Source organism: Ipomoea triloba, chromosome 1 (assembly GCF_003576645.1).
Source record: "Ipomoea triloba cultivar NCNSP0323 chromosome 1, ASM357664v1".
Classification (NCBI taxonomy): Eukaryota; Viridiplantae; Streptophyta; class Magnoliopsida; order Solanales; family Convolvulaceae; genus Ipomoea; species Ipomoea triloba.
Genome location: NC_044916.1, coordinates 1071990 through 1089569, shown reverse-complemented (window position 1 = coordinate 1089569; position 17580 = coordinate 1071990). Strand labels below are relative to the sequence as shown.

General features: G+C 40.4%; 4 protein-coding genes across 13 annotated transcripts; 3 read left to right on the top strand and 1 right to left on the bottom strand.

The window, feature by feature from the left end:
- Positions 1–152: 152 nt before the first annotated feature.
- On the bottom strand, positions 153–890 carry LOC116030184 (sporamin B-like). Its single transcript, XM_031272350.1, has one exon. It carries the CDS (start codon positions 888–890, stop codon positions 153–155), a length of 738 nt encoding a protein of 245 aa, XP_031128210.1.
- A 4504-nt stretch (positions 891–5394) lies between these two features.
- LOC116021690 (sporamin B-like) lies at positions 5395–6326 on the top strand. The gene has a single exon (XM_031262159.1). It carries the CDS (start codon positions 5523–5525, stop codon positions 6177–6179), a length of 657 nt encoding a protein of 218 aa, XP_031118019.1. The 5' UTR covers positions 5395–5522; the 3' UTR covers positions 6180–6326.
- A 1234-nt stretch (positions 6327–7560) lies between these two features.
- LOC116021701 (sporamin B-like) lies at positions 7561–8611 on the top strand. Its single transcript, XM_031262171.1, has 2 exons — positions 7561–7844; positions 8005–8611. The coding sequence occupies exons 1-2, from the start codon at positions 7624–7626 to the stop codon at positions 8432–8434; spliced, it is 651 nt and encodes a 216-aa protein (XP_031118031.1). The 5' UTR covers positions 7561–7623; the 3' UTR covers positions 8435–8611.
- Positions 8612–10874: 2263 nt separating this feature from the next.
- LOC116021711 (sporamin B-like) lies at positions 10875–17289 on the top strand. Of its 10 annotated transcripts, none has more exons than XR_004099055.1 (5): positions 10875–11576; positions 12320–12440; positions 14046–15111; positions 15240–16593; positions 16691–17289. XR_004099055.1 is itself a non-coding variant. In XM_031262206.1 (2 exons), exon 1 carries the CDS (start codon positions 10933–10935, stop codon positions 11563–11565), a length of 633 nt encoding a protein of 210 aa, XP_031118066.1. In that variant the 5' UTR covers positions 10875–10932; the 3' UTR covers positions 11566–11576; positions 12182–12277. The 10 variants fall into 10 exon arrangements, 2 of the variants coding, with proteins under 2 accessions (XP_031118066.1, XP_031118073.1); XR_004099053.1 differs by having other exon boundaries at positions 14046–15172; XR_004099052.1 differs by having other exon boundaries at positions 14046–16077; positions 16343–16593.
- Positions 17290–17580: the final 291 nt, after the last annotated feature.

Below are 17580 nucleotides of genomic sequence, written 5' to 3'. Positions count from 1 at the left end.
CTTCAATCATAGATAATAATTTATGCTTGTTTATTCAAATATCATAGGGTTTACACAACCTTACACAACAATCTAGGATCAATCAAACTTGCAACTAAGGTTGCTTATTTAGCATAATTAAGTACTGAACATGGAATCTCTAAACCCCACGCTCAAAGTACAGACACACCAAATTTCTCGGCCCAAGACCCCACACCCTGGGTTACCTCTGTTATATTTAATGCATCATTACAGGATGGAGCTCTCCTGAACATAAAAGGGAAAGGATAAGTTGAAGTGAGACCTATACGCAGAGCCGCGTCCGCGGAGATGATGAATCCGCCAAGGTAGTAGCATTTGTCGCCGCCAAACTGACAATAAGCGATTCTGTAAGTGTTAGGGTGATCCGGGTCCGGGTTGGCTTCAATCTTGAACCGGTCGGAAACGTTGGGGACAAACTCGCCGGAGTTCAAGAAGTATAGGTCGAATCGCGGGTCGTGCATGATCCCCCAATTGACGCTACTCGCGCAACGCGGGGACGTGGAAACGGAGAATGAGAAGCTCAGGGGGGTCGACGGCGAGACGACGGTGGCGGTGGGGTCCGCCGGCGTGATCCTGATGGGGTCGCCGTCCGCTAAGCACCGCGATAATATGACCACGTTGCTGGCGCATTGTGTTGTGGAATTTAACCACGCAAGTTGCACTCCAACGGGGACGGCGAAGGGGATGGTTATGTAGTAAGTTTCGCCCACCCGGAGCTCGTTTCCGTCGGTGTCCAGCACCGGAGTGTTGTCGGAGGCTACTGCTACGTCGGCGGTGTGAAGGCGGAGGGGATTGAATGTAGAGTGAGTTGGGTTGGGAAGGAGATAGCAGAGGGAAAGTGCGAATAAGAGTGCGATGAGGGTTTTCATGTTGATGAATGATGATGTTTGTAGGTACTGTTGTTTGAAGTCTCAAGCACTAATTTATAGACCAAAAATGTTTGCAGCTAATTTATCTCCGTGTAATAATCAGCAAACTATGACCTTAGGTGTGAATGAGTGGAATGAATTTATTCATCCTTAATCAAAGGTAAGGGTTTGATCATTGGCTTTGGATATGGAACAATTTTAAATTTTCAGGTCAGCTGTCTACCCAATAGAGGTGTGGTGCTTACAATCCATCCAGCTGGAAACTTTGGGTAAGAAAATTTTAAATTTTAAGTACAAGAATCATGATCGATTCACTTGACCTGCAAACTTTAGGCAAGACCTTATGTTTAATAGAGTAATATAATGCCTTTCCAACCCTAAAAAATATTAAAGGATACAACTTCAATAACTAAAATGTTGAGAGGTAGGTGGCAACTTGCCCTTCACTAAATGGGATGAGATAGAGTTGATAATGATCATATGCTGACCGAAAGGAATTGTTGCCTCGTGGGAAAGTCGTGAACAATGTGATACGCCACGTTTAAGTTTCGATTCTTATGTTTTACATTTATTATCATGGATGGGAAGGACTAAGGCTTGGAATCTAATACTCGGAAGAGGGAAGGTGGTTCGGGCGACCTAGGAGTTGTGGCTGAATGAAGGGGTCGAGGCCGAAGGGCAATAAGGATAAGGCGATGCAAGGAAGGCGGTTAAGGTGGTCTAACAGACCTAGGAGTTGTGGCTGAATGGAGGGGTCGAGGCCGAAGGGCGGTAAGGATAAGGCGGTGCAAGGAAGGCGGTTTGGGAAGTTTCCTAAAGTAAATGGAAGGTAGGTCTGTGATAAGGCGGTGCAAGGAAGGCGGTTTGGGAAGTTTCCTAAAGTAAATGGAAGGTAGGTCCGACAGACCTAGGAGTTGTGGCTGAATGGAGGGGTCGAGGCCGAAGGGCGGTAAGGGATAAGGCGGTGCAAGGAAGGCGGTTTGGGAAGTTTCCTAAAGTAAATGGAAGGCAGGCAATCGCAGATTTTGTGCTGGAGGTGTAAAGCCTTGAGAAAGACATGGAATACAAAAAGATAGAAACACTCTACAACACATGTAGCCGACCCTTTCTAAACACTCTACACCACATGTAGCCGACTCATACAAAAAGATAGTGAAATTTCGACTTGGCACCGCCCAAAAAGACCTGTGGTTTTCACCTTTTGGTTTCCACGTAAAAATCCTTGTGTTCCTTTATTTTTTCGTTCAAATATTTGTCTTCTATTTATTCGATCGGTAATGTTGGCCTTGCCGACTGACTACCCCGTAGTCAATAAAACCAACATTGGCGCCGTCTGTTGGGATCGATATGTCGACGGTGCGAAGGCGGAAGGGATTGAATGTAGAGTGAGTTGGGTTTGGAAGGAGATAGAGGGAAAGTGCAAATAAGAGTGCGATGAGGTAGGGTTTTCATGTTGGTCGATGATGTTTGTAGGTACTGTTGTCTCTATGAAAGTCTCATGCAATTTATAGACAAAAAATGTTTGCAGTTCATTTATCTTTGTGTAATAATCAGCAAACTTTAATTTACATGAGAAATAAACCATGTCAAGTGAATCATCGACTCACTTGACCCGCAAACTGTAGGCAAGACATTATATTTAATAAAGTAATTAATATAATGCCTTTCCAACACTAAAAATATATATATTAATAGATATAACTTCAATAACTAAAATGTTGAGAGGTAGGTGGCAACTGGTACGATTCTCATCTCACCAACTTGCCCTTCACTAAATCGGATGAGAATGAATATGAGATAGAGTTGATAATAATGTTCATATACTACCGTGGGATTTGGGAGGGAAAATTGAAAGGAATTGCAATCATTATTGTGTGTAACATAGTCCATAAAGTTGTATAGACCATACTGTCAAATAATGTACATTCAGTATACAAATAATGTCATTTTAATATATTAAAAATGTACATTATATTTAGAAAATTTACATTATTTGAGTACTCAAAGTACATTATTTTGTATAATGAACATTCAATACACGAATAATGAATTTTAGTATATTAAAAATGTTTTGTTATGATCCACACAACTGTGTGTGGACAATAATTTGCCACTTACTTGTAGCATGTGATTGTTTTTAATAGATCTTATAAAAAATCTTATCGGAAGCCAATAATGTTACACATTTATTTGTAGCATGTGATTAATGAACAAAAAACTTTACACATTGTACTATTGCCTCATGCTCACATTGGCAGTGCCATAATAATTCAACCTTATCTCTTGTCATCTATAAATATTTTCAATGGCATGAGCCTCAAACAACACACCTACCACCATCATATATATATATATATATATATATATATATATATATATATATATATATGCTTAGGCTCTGTGGCGAAGAAAACCACAGGTAAAAAAACATGCTGATAAATCTTAGCCTTATATCAACTGCATGCTATTTAAAAATAAAATTTGTCACCTACGTACGATTTTCAACAATGTGCACCAGAAGGCACACAACAATGTGCTTTGAAAGAAAAAATGTGCACTGGAAGGCACAAATATGTAAAACAATTATTGAAAATACTAAATTTAATATACGATCTTCAACACAAATCATAAACGACTATAAATAATAAACGAGCAAACAAGATTAAACTCAAATTAGTAATTAGTGATCAAGATTAACTGATCTTTTAAAAAAAAAAAAAACGTTCACCACCTACGATCTTCAACAATGTGCTCTGTAAGGCTCAACAATGTATAGTCCAATGCAAAATAATATGCACTTTGAAGGCACAATAATGTGTTCTAGAAGGTTCAACAATGTGCTCTGTAAAACTCAACAATGTATAGTCCAAGGCAAAACAATATGCACTTCGAAGGCACAATAATGTGCTCTGGAAGGCTCATCAACAATAATGTGTACTTTAAGGCAAAACAATATGAACTTCGAAGGCATAACAATGTATTCTGTAATGCACAATAATATGCTCTGAATGCTCAACAATGTGCTCTGAAAGGTTAACAATGTGCACGGGAAGATAGATTAGTGTGTGCTTTGAATGACAAATCAGTGTGCTTTAGAAGGCACAACATTGTGCTCTAAAGGGTACAACATATTGCGCTCTGTAAGAAGGAAAAAAATGTTCTAAAAGACAAAAAAAATTAACTAAGTTACACAAAATTATCATAATGCCATCATGTTTTTTATAATAACTTCATTTTGACCTTTGATATGGACTAAATCAATGGATGAGATTAAACTTTATTTTTCATTTAAAGAAACCTTTTCACCTGATCCGTTATTTATATATATATATATTGTTCACGACTATCCCACGAGGCAACAATTCTTTTCTATTTTTCCTCCCAAATCCTACGGTCAGCATATCATCATTATCAACTCTATCTCATATTCTTATCCCATTTAATTTAGTGAAGGGCAAGTTGTACCAGTTGCCACCTACCTCTCAACATTTTAGTTATTGTAGTTATATCTTTTAATATTTTTTTAAGGTTGGAAATGCATTACTCTATTAAACATAAAATTCAAAATTTTCTTAGTATGGTTTATTTTTCATGTAAAGTTTTCTAATTATTACACAATATAAATGAAAACCTACCAGTTAAATGAACAAACTGCAACCATTTGTTGTCTATAAATTGCATGAGACTTCAACCAACATTACCTACAAACATCATAACTACTTATTATATTCCATTGTAGTTTTTCCTTCAATTCTTTTGTCCACTCTCCAAAACCTTCCCTCTTTTATCCACTCTTTTTAAAAAGTTCCAAAACCAAGATATATATGACTCATTATATGTGTTATTTATCCGGCCCGGTAGTCGTAAAATCAACAATGTTATAATTATATATAATACTAAAAATTAAAAAGAAGCTTGCTAGCAGATTGTTCCACCACACCTTTCACCAAATTCTTTTTACTCTCATATGAAAAATGTCAAATCATATTTTTAACGGATTTATTACTATTCAACCTACCTTCTTTATTCAGTGGGTCTTATAATTAATACTCCCATCCGTATTTGATAATGAAAGATGCTTTTCGGGGAAAAAATTACTTTCTTACTTAAATATATGCAAACACTTACTAAATACTTTCTTACTTTCTTACCTACAACGTACAAACATCATAAGGCCTTTCTCAATAGTCGAGATTTTTTGTGTGGTTTTTGAGGAGTTCTTGTAGATGTGATTAGGAAAGAGAAAATGAGGGAGAATAGAAAAATGGAAAATAAAAATAAAACTAAATTATTAATTTTTTTTTTATTTTAAAAAAGGAATAGACAACTAGACAAGGTATTAATGTTGCCAGTACGCGATATTAATAGGACTTTTCATTACCATGCGGGACCCACCATTGCCGACCAAAAACGGGGACCTCCTGCAACACTCCATCTTCTCTCACTTAGCTTCTATTTTGTCTGAAAAACTTCACCCAAAATCACAAATGGGATAGCAGCCTTATGCATCACAACTGCAAACATTGCATTTGTGGTGTCTATAAATTGCATGAGACATCAATCAAGACATTACCTACAAACATCATAACAACCTATTCACACTTGTCCCAAATTATATATATTGTCGTCAACATGAAAACCCTCATCATCGCACTTTTCCTGTTTCTCCTTCCCAACCCAACTCATTCCACGTTCAATAATAATAATCCCATCCGCCTTCCCACCGCCAATAATAATGTAACAGTAACCTCCGACGTCACTCCGGTGCTGGACACCGACGGAGACGCGGTCTGGGCCGGCCGTAATTACTACATAACCTCCGTCGACATTCGGGGAGCCCCCGCCGGAGGAGTGCATCTTCCTCCCTTAAGATCCACAATATGCCCGACCCGAGTGATCGTATCGCCGCCCTCTACGGACGGCGATCGCATTAGGATCTGGCGGTCGGACTTCACAATCTCCGCCATCTTCCCGTCGACGTTCCATTACTTCACGTTCACCGATCCGGCATGGGGTCATTGTGTAAATAGGGTGTCTTGGTGGATCCAGTATGGCCACCCATCCGGGCAATACTTCTTGAACGCCGGCCTGTTTTCCCTAAGCAACGCCGGCCGCTTCATGATTGAAGCCGTACAAGACCAGTTTCTCCCTGACCGTAACATTTACAAACTCCTTTTTTGTCCGCGCGGCATATGCTACAACGTTGGCAGACAAATCGACAACCTCGGGGTTATGCGTTTGGCCCTCACTGATGATTCTCCATTTTATTTTATGATCAAGAAAGCTTAGCTTAGCTTAGCTTAGCTTGTGATTTAACACCATGAAAGTATGTTGGATTGGATGGTTGTTAGTTATGGTAAATAAGTGACGTTAGACGTCGCAGGTTTGACAATGCACAACAAATTAAATTTTTAATTATTATTTGTGGTTGGACAACTAACTTGGTAATCTTGGTGAGCTCGGTTACAAATTCACAACAGGTTTCACTCCAATAATAAAAGTAAAGATTCAAAACCTAAGAAGGAAAATCACGCATTTTAAATTTGACATAGATGCAAAAAGACCAAATTTCCACCGCACGCTTTTTCAATCATTCTTAATCCTAAACGTTGATTTAGGCAAGATTAATGCCTCAAATTTAATCGCACAACCGTACCTGAGGTAGTCAACCGCAAGGAAATCCATTTATATATATATATATATATATGAATCGGTAGGCTGAAACGTTTACAATAAGACCCCCACTCTGGTTATCAACGCGGCGTCCCATCGTCTTCCCCTGCTGCCATCTCCATCTCAGACAGCGTCCGCCTTTCATTGTCTTCTCTGTTTTCACCGTTTTTCCTCCATCTCCACTGCTACCCGTCGTTTCTCTCTTATTTTCGCATTGTTGTTTTCATTTGCTTTGATTTATGTGTTTTTCCTCTCGTTGTTTTGACGAGTTTCTTCATCTCGTTTACTTTGGCGAGTTCTTTTTCATAAAGCGTGAAACGATAAAACTAGTCATGACGTATGTGAATCTCATCCTGGGTGACAAACATAACAATGAAAAAGAGACTCCTTTTAAATATGATATGCAGTTTAACCCGATGGAGATATTGTCAGTGGATAGAAGAATGGAAATAGCTACTCAGGTGGTGTGCAAAACTATTCAATCAGTGTCAGTCTTGGGTACGTTTGACCAAATCATTAAAGAAGCTTTAAGTTCATCCAAAGAATTCAGCTTCAAATTTGTAAAATTGCGAATCAAGTTTTCCATAGCATTGCTAGGGAAGTTGTTTCTATGTCTAACTATAAGGAATGTTTGACCATTCCATCTATCTTTATTGTAAACGTTTCAATGATCAATGAATTAACTTCTTTATTTTTTTTAAAAAAAAAGGGATTTATTATTAAACCTTCTTTATTCAGTGTACCGGGCCGGGTCTTATAATTAAAATTTAATAATGAAAGATGCTATTTCGGGAAAAAAATATTTTCTAAATATATGCAAACACTTATGCATCACAAAAAATTTCTTAGAAAAAATATTTAAAAACCCTTATCATAAAACCTTATCCGAAATGGGTGTATGTGTAATACTAACCATTTATTTGTACCAACCACGAGATAAATGAACTAATGAAGTGCAAATATTTGTTGTCTATAAATTGCATGAGACTTCAAACAACACTACCTACAAACATCATAACTACCTATTCACCTCTCTTCTCCGTCCCAAGTTGTCGTTAACATGAAAACCCTAACACTCTTATTCGCACTTTCCCTTTATCTCCTTCCCAACCCAACTTATTCCACGTCCAATCCCATCCGCCTCCCCACCGCCGACGTGGCAGTAACGTCCGGTGAAACTCCGGTGGTGGACACCGACGGAGACGCGCTCCGGGCCGGCGAAACGTACTACATAACCTCCACCTTTTGGGGAGCCGCCTCGGGAGGAGTGCAACTTGCTTGGTTATGTTAAACCCATAGCGTGAACTAGTCTTTAGATGATTTTGCTATTTACTATTCTTTAGGCTTTAGTTTTGATTCTGTTGTAACTTTCCTTACTAAAGTGCTATATATGCCTTCCGTGTAAGTCATAAATAAAATCAATTCATTCTACTCTTCACAGGTTAGATTCGACGACGAAATGCGCGAGCGACGTGATCAAATCGCGGGCCTTAACGGACGGCGACCCGATTAGGATCACGCCGGCGGACCCGAACGCCACCGTAGTCTTGCCGTCGACGTTCCAGAGCTTCGCGTTCTTCGTTCCGACGTCCAGGCTTTGCGTGAGTAGTGTGTATTGGGGTATCCGGTTCGACCGGGCTTCCGGGCAATATTTCTTGAAATCCGGCGAGTTTGTCTCCAACCTTAGCGGCCAGTTCAAGATTGAAGTCGTACCAGACTCCTTTCTCAATTACAAAATCACTTATTGTCCGTTCGGCACCGACAAATGCTACAACGTTAGCACATACATCGACGAGTCGGTCGGGGCTGAGCGTTTTGCTCTGTCTGCCGATTTTGCGTTCACTGTTTTGTTCAAGAAAGCTAAATTCTGATTTAACACTGTGAGCTGATATATGGGTTCTTGGATTGGCAAGAAATTTTGCTTTTTAATTTGTGTTCAAGAAAGCTAAATAAGTGACGTTAATTAGTTGCTGGTTTGACAATGTACAACAAATTCTCAATTGTTGTGTTGCCTAAACTTGATGATCTTTAAATAAACAAGCATAAATTAATATTTATGATCTAATAATATGATACGGTACTCAAGCCAAGACCCTAACTCCACCACAAAAGCTAGCTCATGAGTGGAGTTTGGCCCCAACTTAAGTACCACTCCACAATCTCTTGTGAAGCCGATGTGGGATTGTATCATAATAATGGTCAAATAAGTCAAAATTAACTGAAAAGTTTTAAACATGTTATCTTTAGTCCCTCGGTTATAGTGTAATAGTCCTAAATCATTCCGTGTTAGCAAATTTGGTGTCTTTAATCATCACTCAAAATTGTTAATTTAATTTTAATCTCACATTAAATTCGATCAATTACTTTAAAACAATAACTACTAAAACGTTAAATTGATAGGCATGCATGCCCTACATAAAGTACTCTCTCTAACCATCCAAAGTACTTATTAATAAGGTAGGAGAGATGTGTTTGGGTGGCTGCGGATGTTATTTACTTTGCCTTAGTGCTGAATTTCTTGCCTTAGAGGGATGAAAAAATACTCCCTCTAACCATCCAAAGTACTTAATAAGGTAGGAGAAATATAAATACTACTCCAATACAAATTTTCTTGAGAAAATATGTTGTATCTTTAGTCCTTCAATTACCATAATACTCTCTCTGTCTCATTTTATCTGTTCTACTTACTATTTATGAGTCAAACTAACTTTTTCTTATTTGTTTATTTTCTTTATTACTATTTATTTCTTTTTAAATTTGATTTTTTGTGTTTAATACTACTTTTAGTGTAGTTTCTAAATATATAAATTTTGTATATTATACTAAACTTAATATTATTAAAAATTGAATTAAAAATAACTTCAGTCAAGCCTCGTTAATCGAACCAGACACATAAAATGGGACGGAGGGAGTAGTTATTTTTGTCCTTAGCTTATTCATTGTGTGCTACCAAATTTGATGTTTTTAATCATTACTAAAAATTGTCAATTTAATTCCGATTCCACCTTAAACTCAGTTACTACACATTGATAAGCATGCCCTTACTAAATTGAACAAATTAAAATTCAATTATTAACCATATAGTTATATTATATAATACAAAAAATATGTAAAAACTGTGCATCACTAAAATTTCTTTAAAAAGAATTTTATTTCTAAAAATATTATCTGAAATTGATGTATTTGTAATATTACTCATTTATTTGTAGCATGTGATAAATGAACAAAGGAATCTAATTAATATCTGATCTGCACACATTTGTCGTCTATATATAGAGTACAAACAACATTACCTACAGATCTTTCTTTTCTTGTTTTTTCTGTTGTTTTTGTTTTCTTTTTTCTTTTTGTTTTTTTTTTTAATTTTTTATTGCAAGGTGTAAAACGCAATGAAGCTATACAACTCGTGGTCATGCCACACTCGAAAAATTTTCCGCCAAATTTAAGTGTTAAACTTTGTGTGATGGTTCTTCTTACACCATCAAGTCTGAATTAATTACCAACTAAATCTTAAAGTCATCCAATTAGCATATAAACTTTTCTTATGTCACCATCCAGTAAATCTTATAGTTAGTAATATTGTTAATAAGCGATGTTAGGCCAGAATAAATATTTTGTTAATAGAGCTGTCAAAACGGGCTCAACTTGGTGGGTTGATACTACTTAATTAACCAAATTTTGACAAGTCGGGTATACATTTTTCTAGCTCAGCCCGTGTAACCCAAAGTTGCTATACCATTTTTCTACCATCCTCTACTTCATGGAGAATGCTTTGCACGTATACCCTAACAGGTGTGGCGGGAAACTTAGGCCTTTCTGTGTCACCCACATCCGTTATATACGTGTGTATGTGCTATTCTAGCTAGTTTATATAAAAATCTTATCCTTAATCATTTGTAATATATGGTAGCTAGCTATTAATATATAGCATGTGATTCATGAACAAAGAACTTTACACATATACCAATAGCATCACGTCCATATTGTTGGTGCCAAAAGAATTTCACAAATTATACTGTGGATCGTGGCATCAAAACGACGTAGTTTTGATTAATGAAAATACACGGATGAAGCGGTCCCAGTTCTGTGCAACTGCAATTCCCTTTCCAGTATCAGTTCAACACAACTGCAGTATCAGTTCAACACAATTGCAGTTTCAGAAGGATGAAACGGCCTCTGTTACGTATCAGTTCAATACAACTGCAGTATCAGTCATGACATAGTCTAGGGTATAACAAATGAAATAATTCAACCTTAGCTTATCTCTTGTCCTCTATAAATTGCATGCTTGAAACCTCAACACAACACACCCACAAACATCATTACCTCTTATCTCTTCTCCGACGTTGTCATCTAGCTAGCAATTAACATGAAAGCCCTCGCACTCTTCTTCGCACTTTCCCTCTATCTCCTCCCCAACCCAACCCATTCCACGCGCAACCCCATCCGCCTCCCCACCGCCGCCGATGTAGCAATAGCCTCTGACACTCCGGTGGTGGACACCGACGGGGACGAGCTCCGGCCCGGCGAAACTTATTACATAATCGCCGCCGCATGGGGAGCCAGCGGCGGAGCAGTGAAACTTGCAAAGTTAGACAGGACGCCGGTCAAATGCCCAAGAGACGTGACAATTTCGTCCCGGAACGACGGCGACCCCATCACGATCACGCCGGCGGACCCGAACGCCTCCGTCGTCCTGCCGTCGACTTTCCTGAGCTTCAAATTCGACGTTCCGACGAACAAACTTTGCGTAAATAAGCTGTATTGGGAGATTCAACCCGAGAATTATTTAGTGAAGACCGGCGAGTTTGTCTCAAACCAAAGCAACCAGTTCAAGATTGAAGCGTTGCCAAACCTTAGCGCTTACAAAATCACTTATTGTCCGTTCGGCACCGACAAATGCTACAACGTCGGCGCAACGATTGACGCATGGTGGAGAACTCTTCGTTTGGTTCTGACCGATTATCCCACTGAAGTTTCGTTTGAGAAAGCTACTACGTGACGTGTAACAGTGTAAGCACCGGTAACAGTGTAAGAATAAACATCCAACAAATCCTAGGTTGTTGTGTTGTCTAACCTCTACATAAACGGGTGGAAAATATTATCTATGTGTAAGAATTTGCATTTATATATTTTAATTCTTCAATTTTTTGTTTGGTTGTCGAATCATTTACCGGATTTGCTACTCAAAATTGTGCTATGGTGACGGGAGCCTTTTGACCCTAACTAGTAAAGGATGATTGGTTGCGTTCCTTTGATTTACTAAAGTTGCTACTGTACCCAAAGTTGTGCTGTGCCTGAAACTTGCCATATAACCCTAAAGAATCACAAGGAATGAAGTAAAACAACATAAGTTGCTCATAGTTTACCAGCTCAACCCGAAAAGATCAATAGGTAGCTCCCATAGTCTCATGTGCCGAACTTGGAACCTAATGGTTGCTAAGTCAACTGTCTGACCAACTCAGCTGGAATTGACCTTGATTGGTTGTTCCAATTGATGTCTTTGATTCTGAGCCATTATTCACTCCCTATTTTAGTTATTTCTCTTTATAGTAATTGCCTAATTCTTAATAGGAAATTGATACTCTTTTATATATTTGGTGTCAACCTGTGTAAAGTGGTGACCCCGTTTGCGTAGATGGTTAACTTGTGCTCGCTTGCGCGAAGGGTTACCTCGTGCTCTGGTGACTGGTTGCTTAAAATGGGACCCTGTTTGTGTGAGCAGTTACTTCATGCATCGTTGGCTGCTTGTGCAGAGCGGTAAAGGATGGTATGCTATAGTTGGTCGTTGCTGCTCCTCGGCTGTGTACAATTCTAGCATCTGCATCACAAGGTCATTCACAATGCAAGCATTTAAAGTACGTAGTACTTAATAAGGTAATAGAAGTATAAATACATCAATAAAGTTTTTCTTGAGAAAATATATTGTGCATATCTTTAGTACTTGATAGTGTTAATTGTTCCATGTATCACGTATGTGTAGAATATGTGGAGAAATATATGAAGAATCAAGAGGAAAAAAACCCAGAAAATTCCCTTTCAAAAGCCTTTCTTATTCCATCTTTTAGAAAGAAGGTAGAGGAGTATAGGCTCATAGAGAGAGAGAGAGTCCGGAGCCAAAAAGCCAAAAGTCCCCCTAACTTAAAGGGTCAATGCCTTTTCATACGCTAATAACGTATAGTACGTGGTATAATACGCTGGGCATACATATAGTCTTCGTAGGGCAGTATACTCGGGGTATATTCCCTATCAAGTAGCCCCCCAGTCCGAGCCCTAACGTCGAGTCAACAAGGAAGGGGTCGGGCTGGAAGACTGGTCTTACGGTCCGCGACTCACGCTAGTTGCCTCGTTAAAAATCTCGGACTAAGAAAAAACCCAATGGAAAAAAATCATAGCCAAGGAAAAAAGAGCACAACTTTAAGCGTCAACGAGGAAGAGTTCGGGTCGAAAGCTGACCATATAGTCTGTGACCTATGCCGGTTGCCTCGCTAAAAAACCTTGGACTAAGAAAAAACCCAACGAGAAAAAATCCTAGTCAAGGAAAAAGAGTACAACCTTTACGCACAGTCTTTTGGACTACAGGGGTCGTCCGAACTCTACCGATCGAGGGATCGGATTTACCGATCTAGGGATCGGGTTTCACCAATCAGGGGATTGGATTTGCCCGGACTACCAACTTGGCGGGCTGAATTGCCTACCTTGTAGGGCTTAAGGCCGGGAACTGGTCCAGAGCTAACTGTGCCGGTGCCAACCTAATCGTGCCGGTGGTGGTAGTGCCGACCTAACCGGACTTGGCACACATGTACAATTTACAAAGAAAAGCAAACGAGGGTAATTCTTCCTCGTTGGTGCAAAGAGTGTAGTTTTTTCCGACTTTTCGGTCGTAGCGTTTTTTCCGACCGCCGTCGTAATAGATCGGTTCGAGGACCGAGCAGGCACCTTACTCCCGTAGTGGGCACCTTGCTTCCACAAAGATCGGTCCGAGGACCATAACGGGCACTTTGCTCCCGTAGTGGGCACCTTACTCCCAAAAAAATCGGTCCGAGGACCATAAACGGGCACCTTGCTCCCGTAGTGGGCACCTTACTCCCACAAAAATCGGTCCGAGGACTATAAATGGGCACCTTGCTCCCGTAGTGGGCACCTTACTCCCACAAAAATCGGTCCGAGGACCATAAATGGGCACCTTGCTCCCGTTGCGTTTTTTCCGACCGCCGTCGTAATTAACTATGCCGAGATTTAACCCTGAGCTTACAATGCCGGTGGTGGATGGACCAACTTGACCGGGCTTTTTACATACAATTTTGCTATTACAATTTCTAAGAGTACAAGTCTATAGCCTTTACAATTTACTAGAACTATTCTAAGTATAAGGCTATGACTAGTACAATAAAATTAAATTACAAATTTAAAATTTAAACAACACGTACGCCCGTAGCTCTGTTCAGACTGCGATAATTTCTGACCGCTGAGTTTTTGCAGAGAATGTTTCCTCTCGCAGTAATCAACTCGAGAAGCTGCTCTGAAAGGTGGTCGGATGTTTTGAAGGTCGGCATTAGTGCATACGAGCAAGGTATATATACCGCCGTTGATGGTCGTGGCCATACTGGGCTCCGACTATAAGCTCCGGAAGCAATACGACACAACCATAAAATATCTGAGACCGGCCTGTTTGAATCGGTGTAACTGGTGACTCAAGCGCACAAGGATAAGGTCAGCCCGAGGAAGTTGTTTTCCGACTTACGATCATCCGATCAGGCATTCCCGTACAACAGAGTACAAGATTTATTCACGGAAAACGAGCGCCAATCACCGGTTCACTTGTGATCGGAAGCCCGGAGCTCGTCAACTTACTGCTCTGGATGCTGACAGTATAACACACTATTCATTTCGATTGCTCCAAATTCGTTCCGACTTGGTTGAGAGTCTTGATGGTAGTTGACAATGCCGACGGGACGGAAACCAGCTTTAGCTACTAGAGAATTTCGTCAGCGCCGATTTGCCCGGGAGCCCATCGCTTACGGAGATGACCGGGAAGATCGGTTCAGATTATGATCATTTAAAGGCCAACTGCTCACTTTCCAGCCCACACAACTTGCCCAATTCTGATGGAAACTGTCATCAAAGGTGATCACAGGGTGTCAAAGCGATGCCGGGCTGATCATAAGCTCGGCAAATAACACAGAGAATTGCTGACTTGCTGTCGAGTTTGAAAATCTCTATTTGATTCAGCCGGCCATCGGAGCCTGTACATAGTGACTCGGATGCTGTAATGACGTTCATGATTACTTGGTGGTTTCTTATCTGGAGAAGTTCGGGCGTAAAGTTGGCCGGTTGCAAAGAGGAGACCGGTTTGTGATTACCGGAGAGCTTGTCGAGAATTGCACGCAAGTTTGCTCGGGAATTATCATTCGCAGCTCAGGCTAAAAGTTGGCGGACTCCTCAAGGTGACGTGTCTCAAGTGGCCGGTGAGCACAACCATAAGGAGCTCTTCGACCAACTAGAATAAACTAGCGGCTCTATCCACTATACTACCCGGTCAGAGCAGGTGACGACCTCAGCAGTGAGATGGACAGAGCATGGAGAGGCTGAGAGCTCGGAGACTGCATGTACTTGTTGTCTTGAATCCAGATGGCCTTTGTTTCTTTCCCTGAGCCTTGTATTTTTTATTTGCAGAAAAACGAGACTTCACAGTGGCGAATGAAGAATCTTCACAGAGATCGCAAAGTAATCCTCACCAGTTGCCCGAGAAGCTATTTACTTTGAATGGAGGGCCCTGCAATAGTCAAGGCTGTTGGAACTTTGGTTGCTATTGTTATATGGCGTAATCCCAACAATTCAGTTCGGGTCTCAATTGCTCCAGTGACCTCCATGCTATCCATTGCAGGATCATGTGCTTCTTGGGCATTCACTCTCCTGTGCAATAATAACCTCAAGGTTGACTCCAACTTATGACTCAACTTCTCCTGGCTGACTGATCCCATCACCATTCTCACAGAGTTCAAGTACATCCGCACGTCCATCCTTGGGTGTATCTTTATCATCCAGAGGAACAGGGATTGAGAAGCTTGGAGCATCAGTAGAAGAGGTGACAGATTCAGGTTTCAACCCAATGCTAGTAATGGTCGGCGAGGTCGATTTCAGAAACTGTATCTTCATAGCTCAACAATGTAACCCGTTCATTGATAAACTCTAGCTCAGAGTTAACAAATGGAAGAAATCTGTACTCTATATATGTTTAGAGCATTCAAAAGCTCAAGAGCCGGTGCTATCATTTGGGAAATGAATGATTTGTAAGCCTTGAGCTAGCAATTCTGCAGAAGTCAGTCCATTGGGAGATTCTAGAGATATTCTTGGGAAACATGCCCGGAGAAAAACCAGCTCAGGCTCAGTTGCTCAAAGCCGGGAAGCGGTTGCTAAAGGGCTTGGTGGTTGTTGCGAATTCGGCACATGGTGAGGTGGGATGGTCGAGGCCGTGCAAATGCATGTACCCGCCATTTCTCCCGCCGGCCACGTAAGTCCCGGCCCTCGCAAATCTCACCGCCCCATTTAATTTCTACTTTCTTTTCATTTTTGCACTCCACCGCCACTCACCCCTAATCAGACTGCATGCAACAATTTAATTCCTATTTTCTCTGCCTTTTCACTCCACCGCCAGCTGCCACCAATGAAAAATAAACTTTTCTTGGTTACCTCACCCCATAGCCACATGCAACCACTAACCAACTTTGCTTTTCTTTACACCCAACGCATCTTGAACGCTCTTATTCCCAGTACAGAAGCAATGAAACAAGATAGGGGAGTAAATCAAAGACCCAACCTGCAATTCCTCATTCTCGGTCCCCGTCTTGATCACGGAGAGGAAGGTTGGTTTTTGGTGCTGTAGTACTGCATGCTGATTCAATCCAGTGAGGTGGAGAGCAGGGGTGCTGGGATGCATGGCGGCGCGGTTGGATCCTTCCGGTGGTCTCAGGCATTGGCCTTCCTACAGCAGCTGCATGCAATAATAATGGCGTGGATGACGACTCAGGTACTGAGAAGGAAGGTGATCCGTGACATTTTCCTCTTGTTTCTCTGTTTTCATGGCCTTCTCTCATCTCCTCTCCTCATTGTATTTTTAAGTGCAGAGATTGTTATTGGATGTCGAAAAGCAAGAATCTGTTTCCCCACCCATGCAAAGTCAACATAAATCAAAAAGAGGAAATCTTCCACACCTAAGGAGCCAACAATTGCATTTGACCATGCAATCTGATTAACCTGAATCTTCAAATTAAAATTCTCAGATTGCCGAACACAAGAGAGGCATGGGCGAGAAGCTTTCCTGGATCGGGAACACGACTTTTTGATGCAATCCCCACGGACGGCGCCATTTGATAGTGTTAATTGTTCCATGTATCACGTATGTGTAGAATATGTGGAGAAATATATGAAGAATCAAGAGGAAAAAAACCCAGGAAATTCCCTTTCAAAAGCCTTTCTTATTCCATCTTTTAGAAAGAAGGTAGAGTATAAGCTCAATGCCTTTTTATAGGCTAATAACGTATAGTACGCGGTATAATAGGCTAGGCATACATATAGTCGTCCTTGTTGACTCAAAGTCAGGGCTCGGACTGGGGGGCTAGTTGATAGTGAATATACCCCGTGTATACGGCGCTACGTATTTTTGTATGTATAATTGATGCGAGTACGGGTACGAGTATTGGCCTATAAAAAGAGACTCTAACCCTTCATGCAGGGGACTTTTCCCCTTCTCTCGACTCTCTCACTAAAAGGAACCAATCTCTCTTCTCTCTAAAATGGTGAAGGTTAATCAATAAAAGATGGGAATTGAGAGCTATTTTGGGATCTTTTCTTTATTGTTCATAGGACTTCCATACAAATTAGATACATGGATGATTTTACTTTATCAGTACTCATTATGTTACCAAATTTGGTATGTTTAATCATCACTAAAAATTGTCAATTTAATTTCAATCTCACCTTAAACTCAGTTACAACAAAAATATTACATTGATAG

What these genes read in the sequence shown, in the direction of transcription:
- LOC116030184 (XM_031272350.1), bottom strand. Translation starts at nt 890, where the DNA reads ATGAAAACCCTCATCGCACTCTTATTCGCACTTTCCCTCTGCTATCTC.
- LOC116021690 (XM_031262159.1), top strand. Translation starts at nt 5,523, where the DNA reads ATGAAAACCCTCATCATCGCACTTTTCCTGTTTCTCCTTCCCAACCCA.
- LOC116021701 (XM_031262171.1), top strand. Translation starts at nt 7,624, where the DNA reads ATGAAAACCCTAACACTCTTATTCGCACTTTCCCTTTATCTCCTTCCC. An exon ending in GGAGGAGTGCAACTTGCTTG is followed by an intron (nt 7,845 to 8,004) that starts GTTATGTTAAAC and finishes TACTCTTCACAG; the next exon opens with GTTAGATTCGACGACGAAAT.
- LOC116021711 (XM_031262206.1), top strand. Translation starts at nt 10,933, where the DNA reads ATGAAAGCCCTCGCACTCTTCTTCGCACTTTCCCTCTATCTCCTCCCC.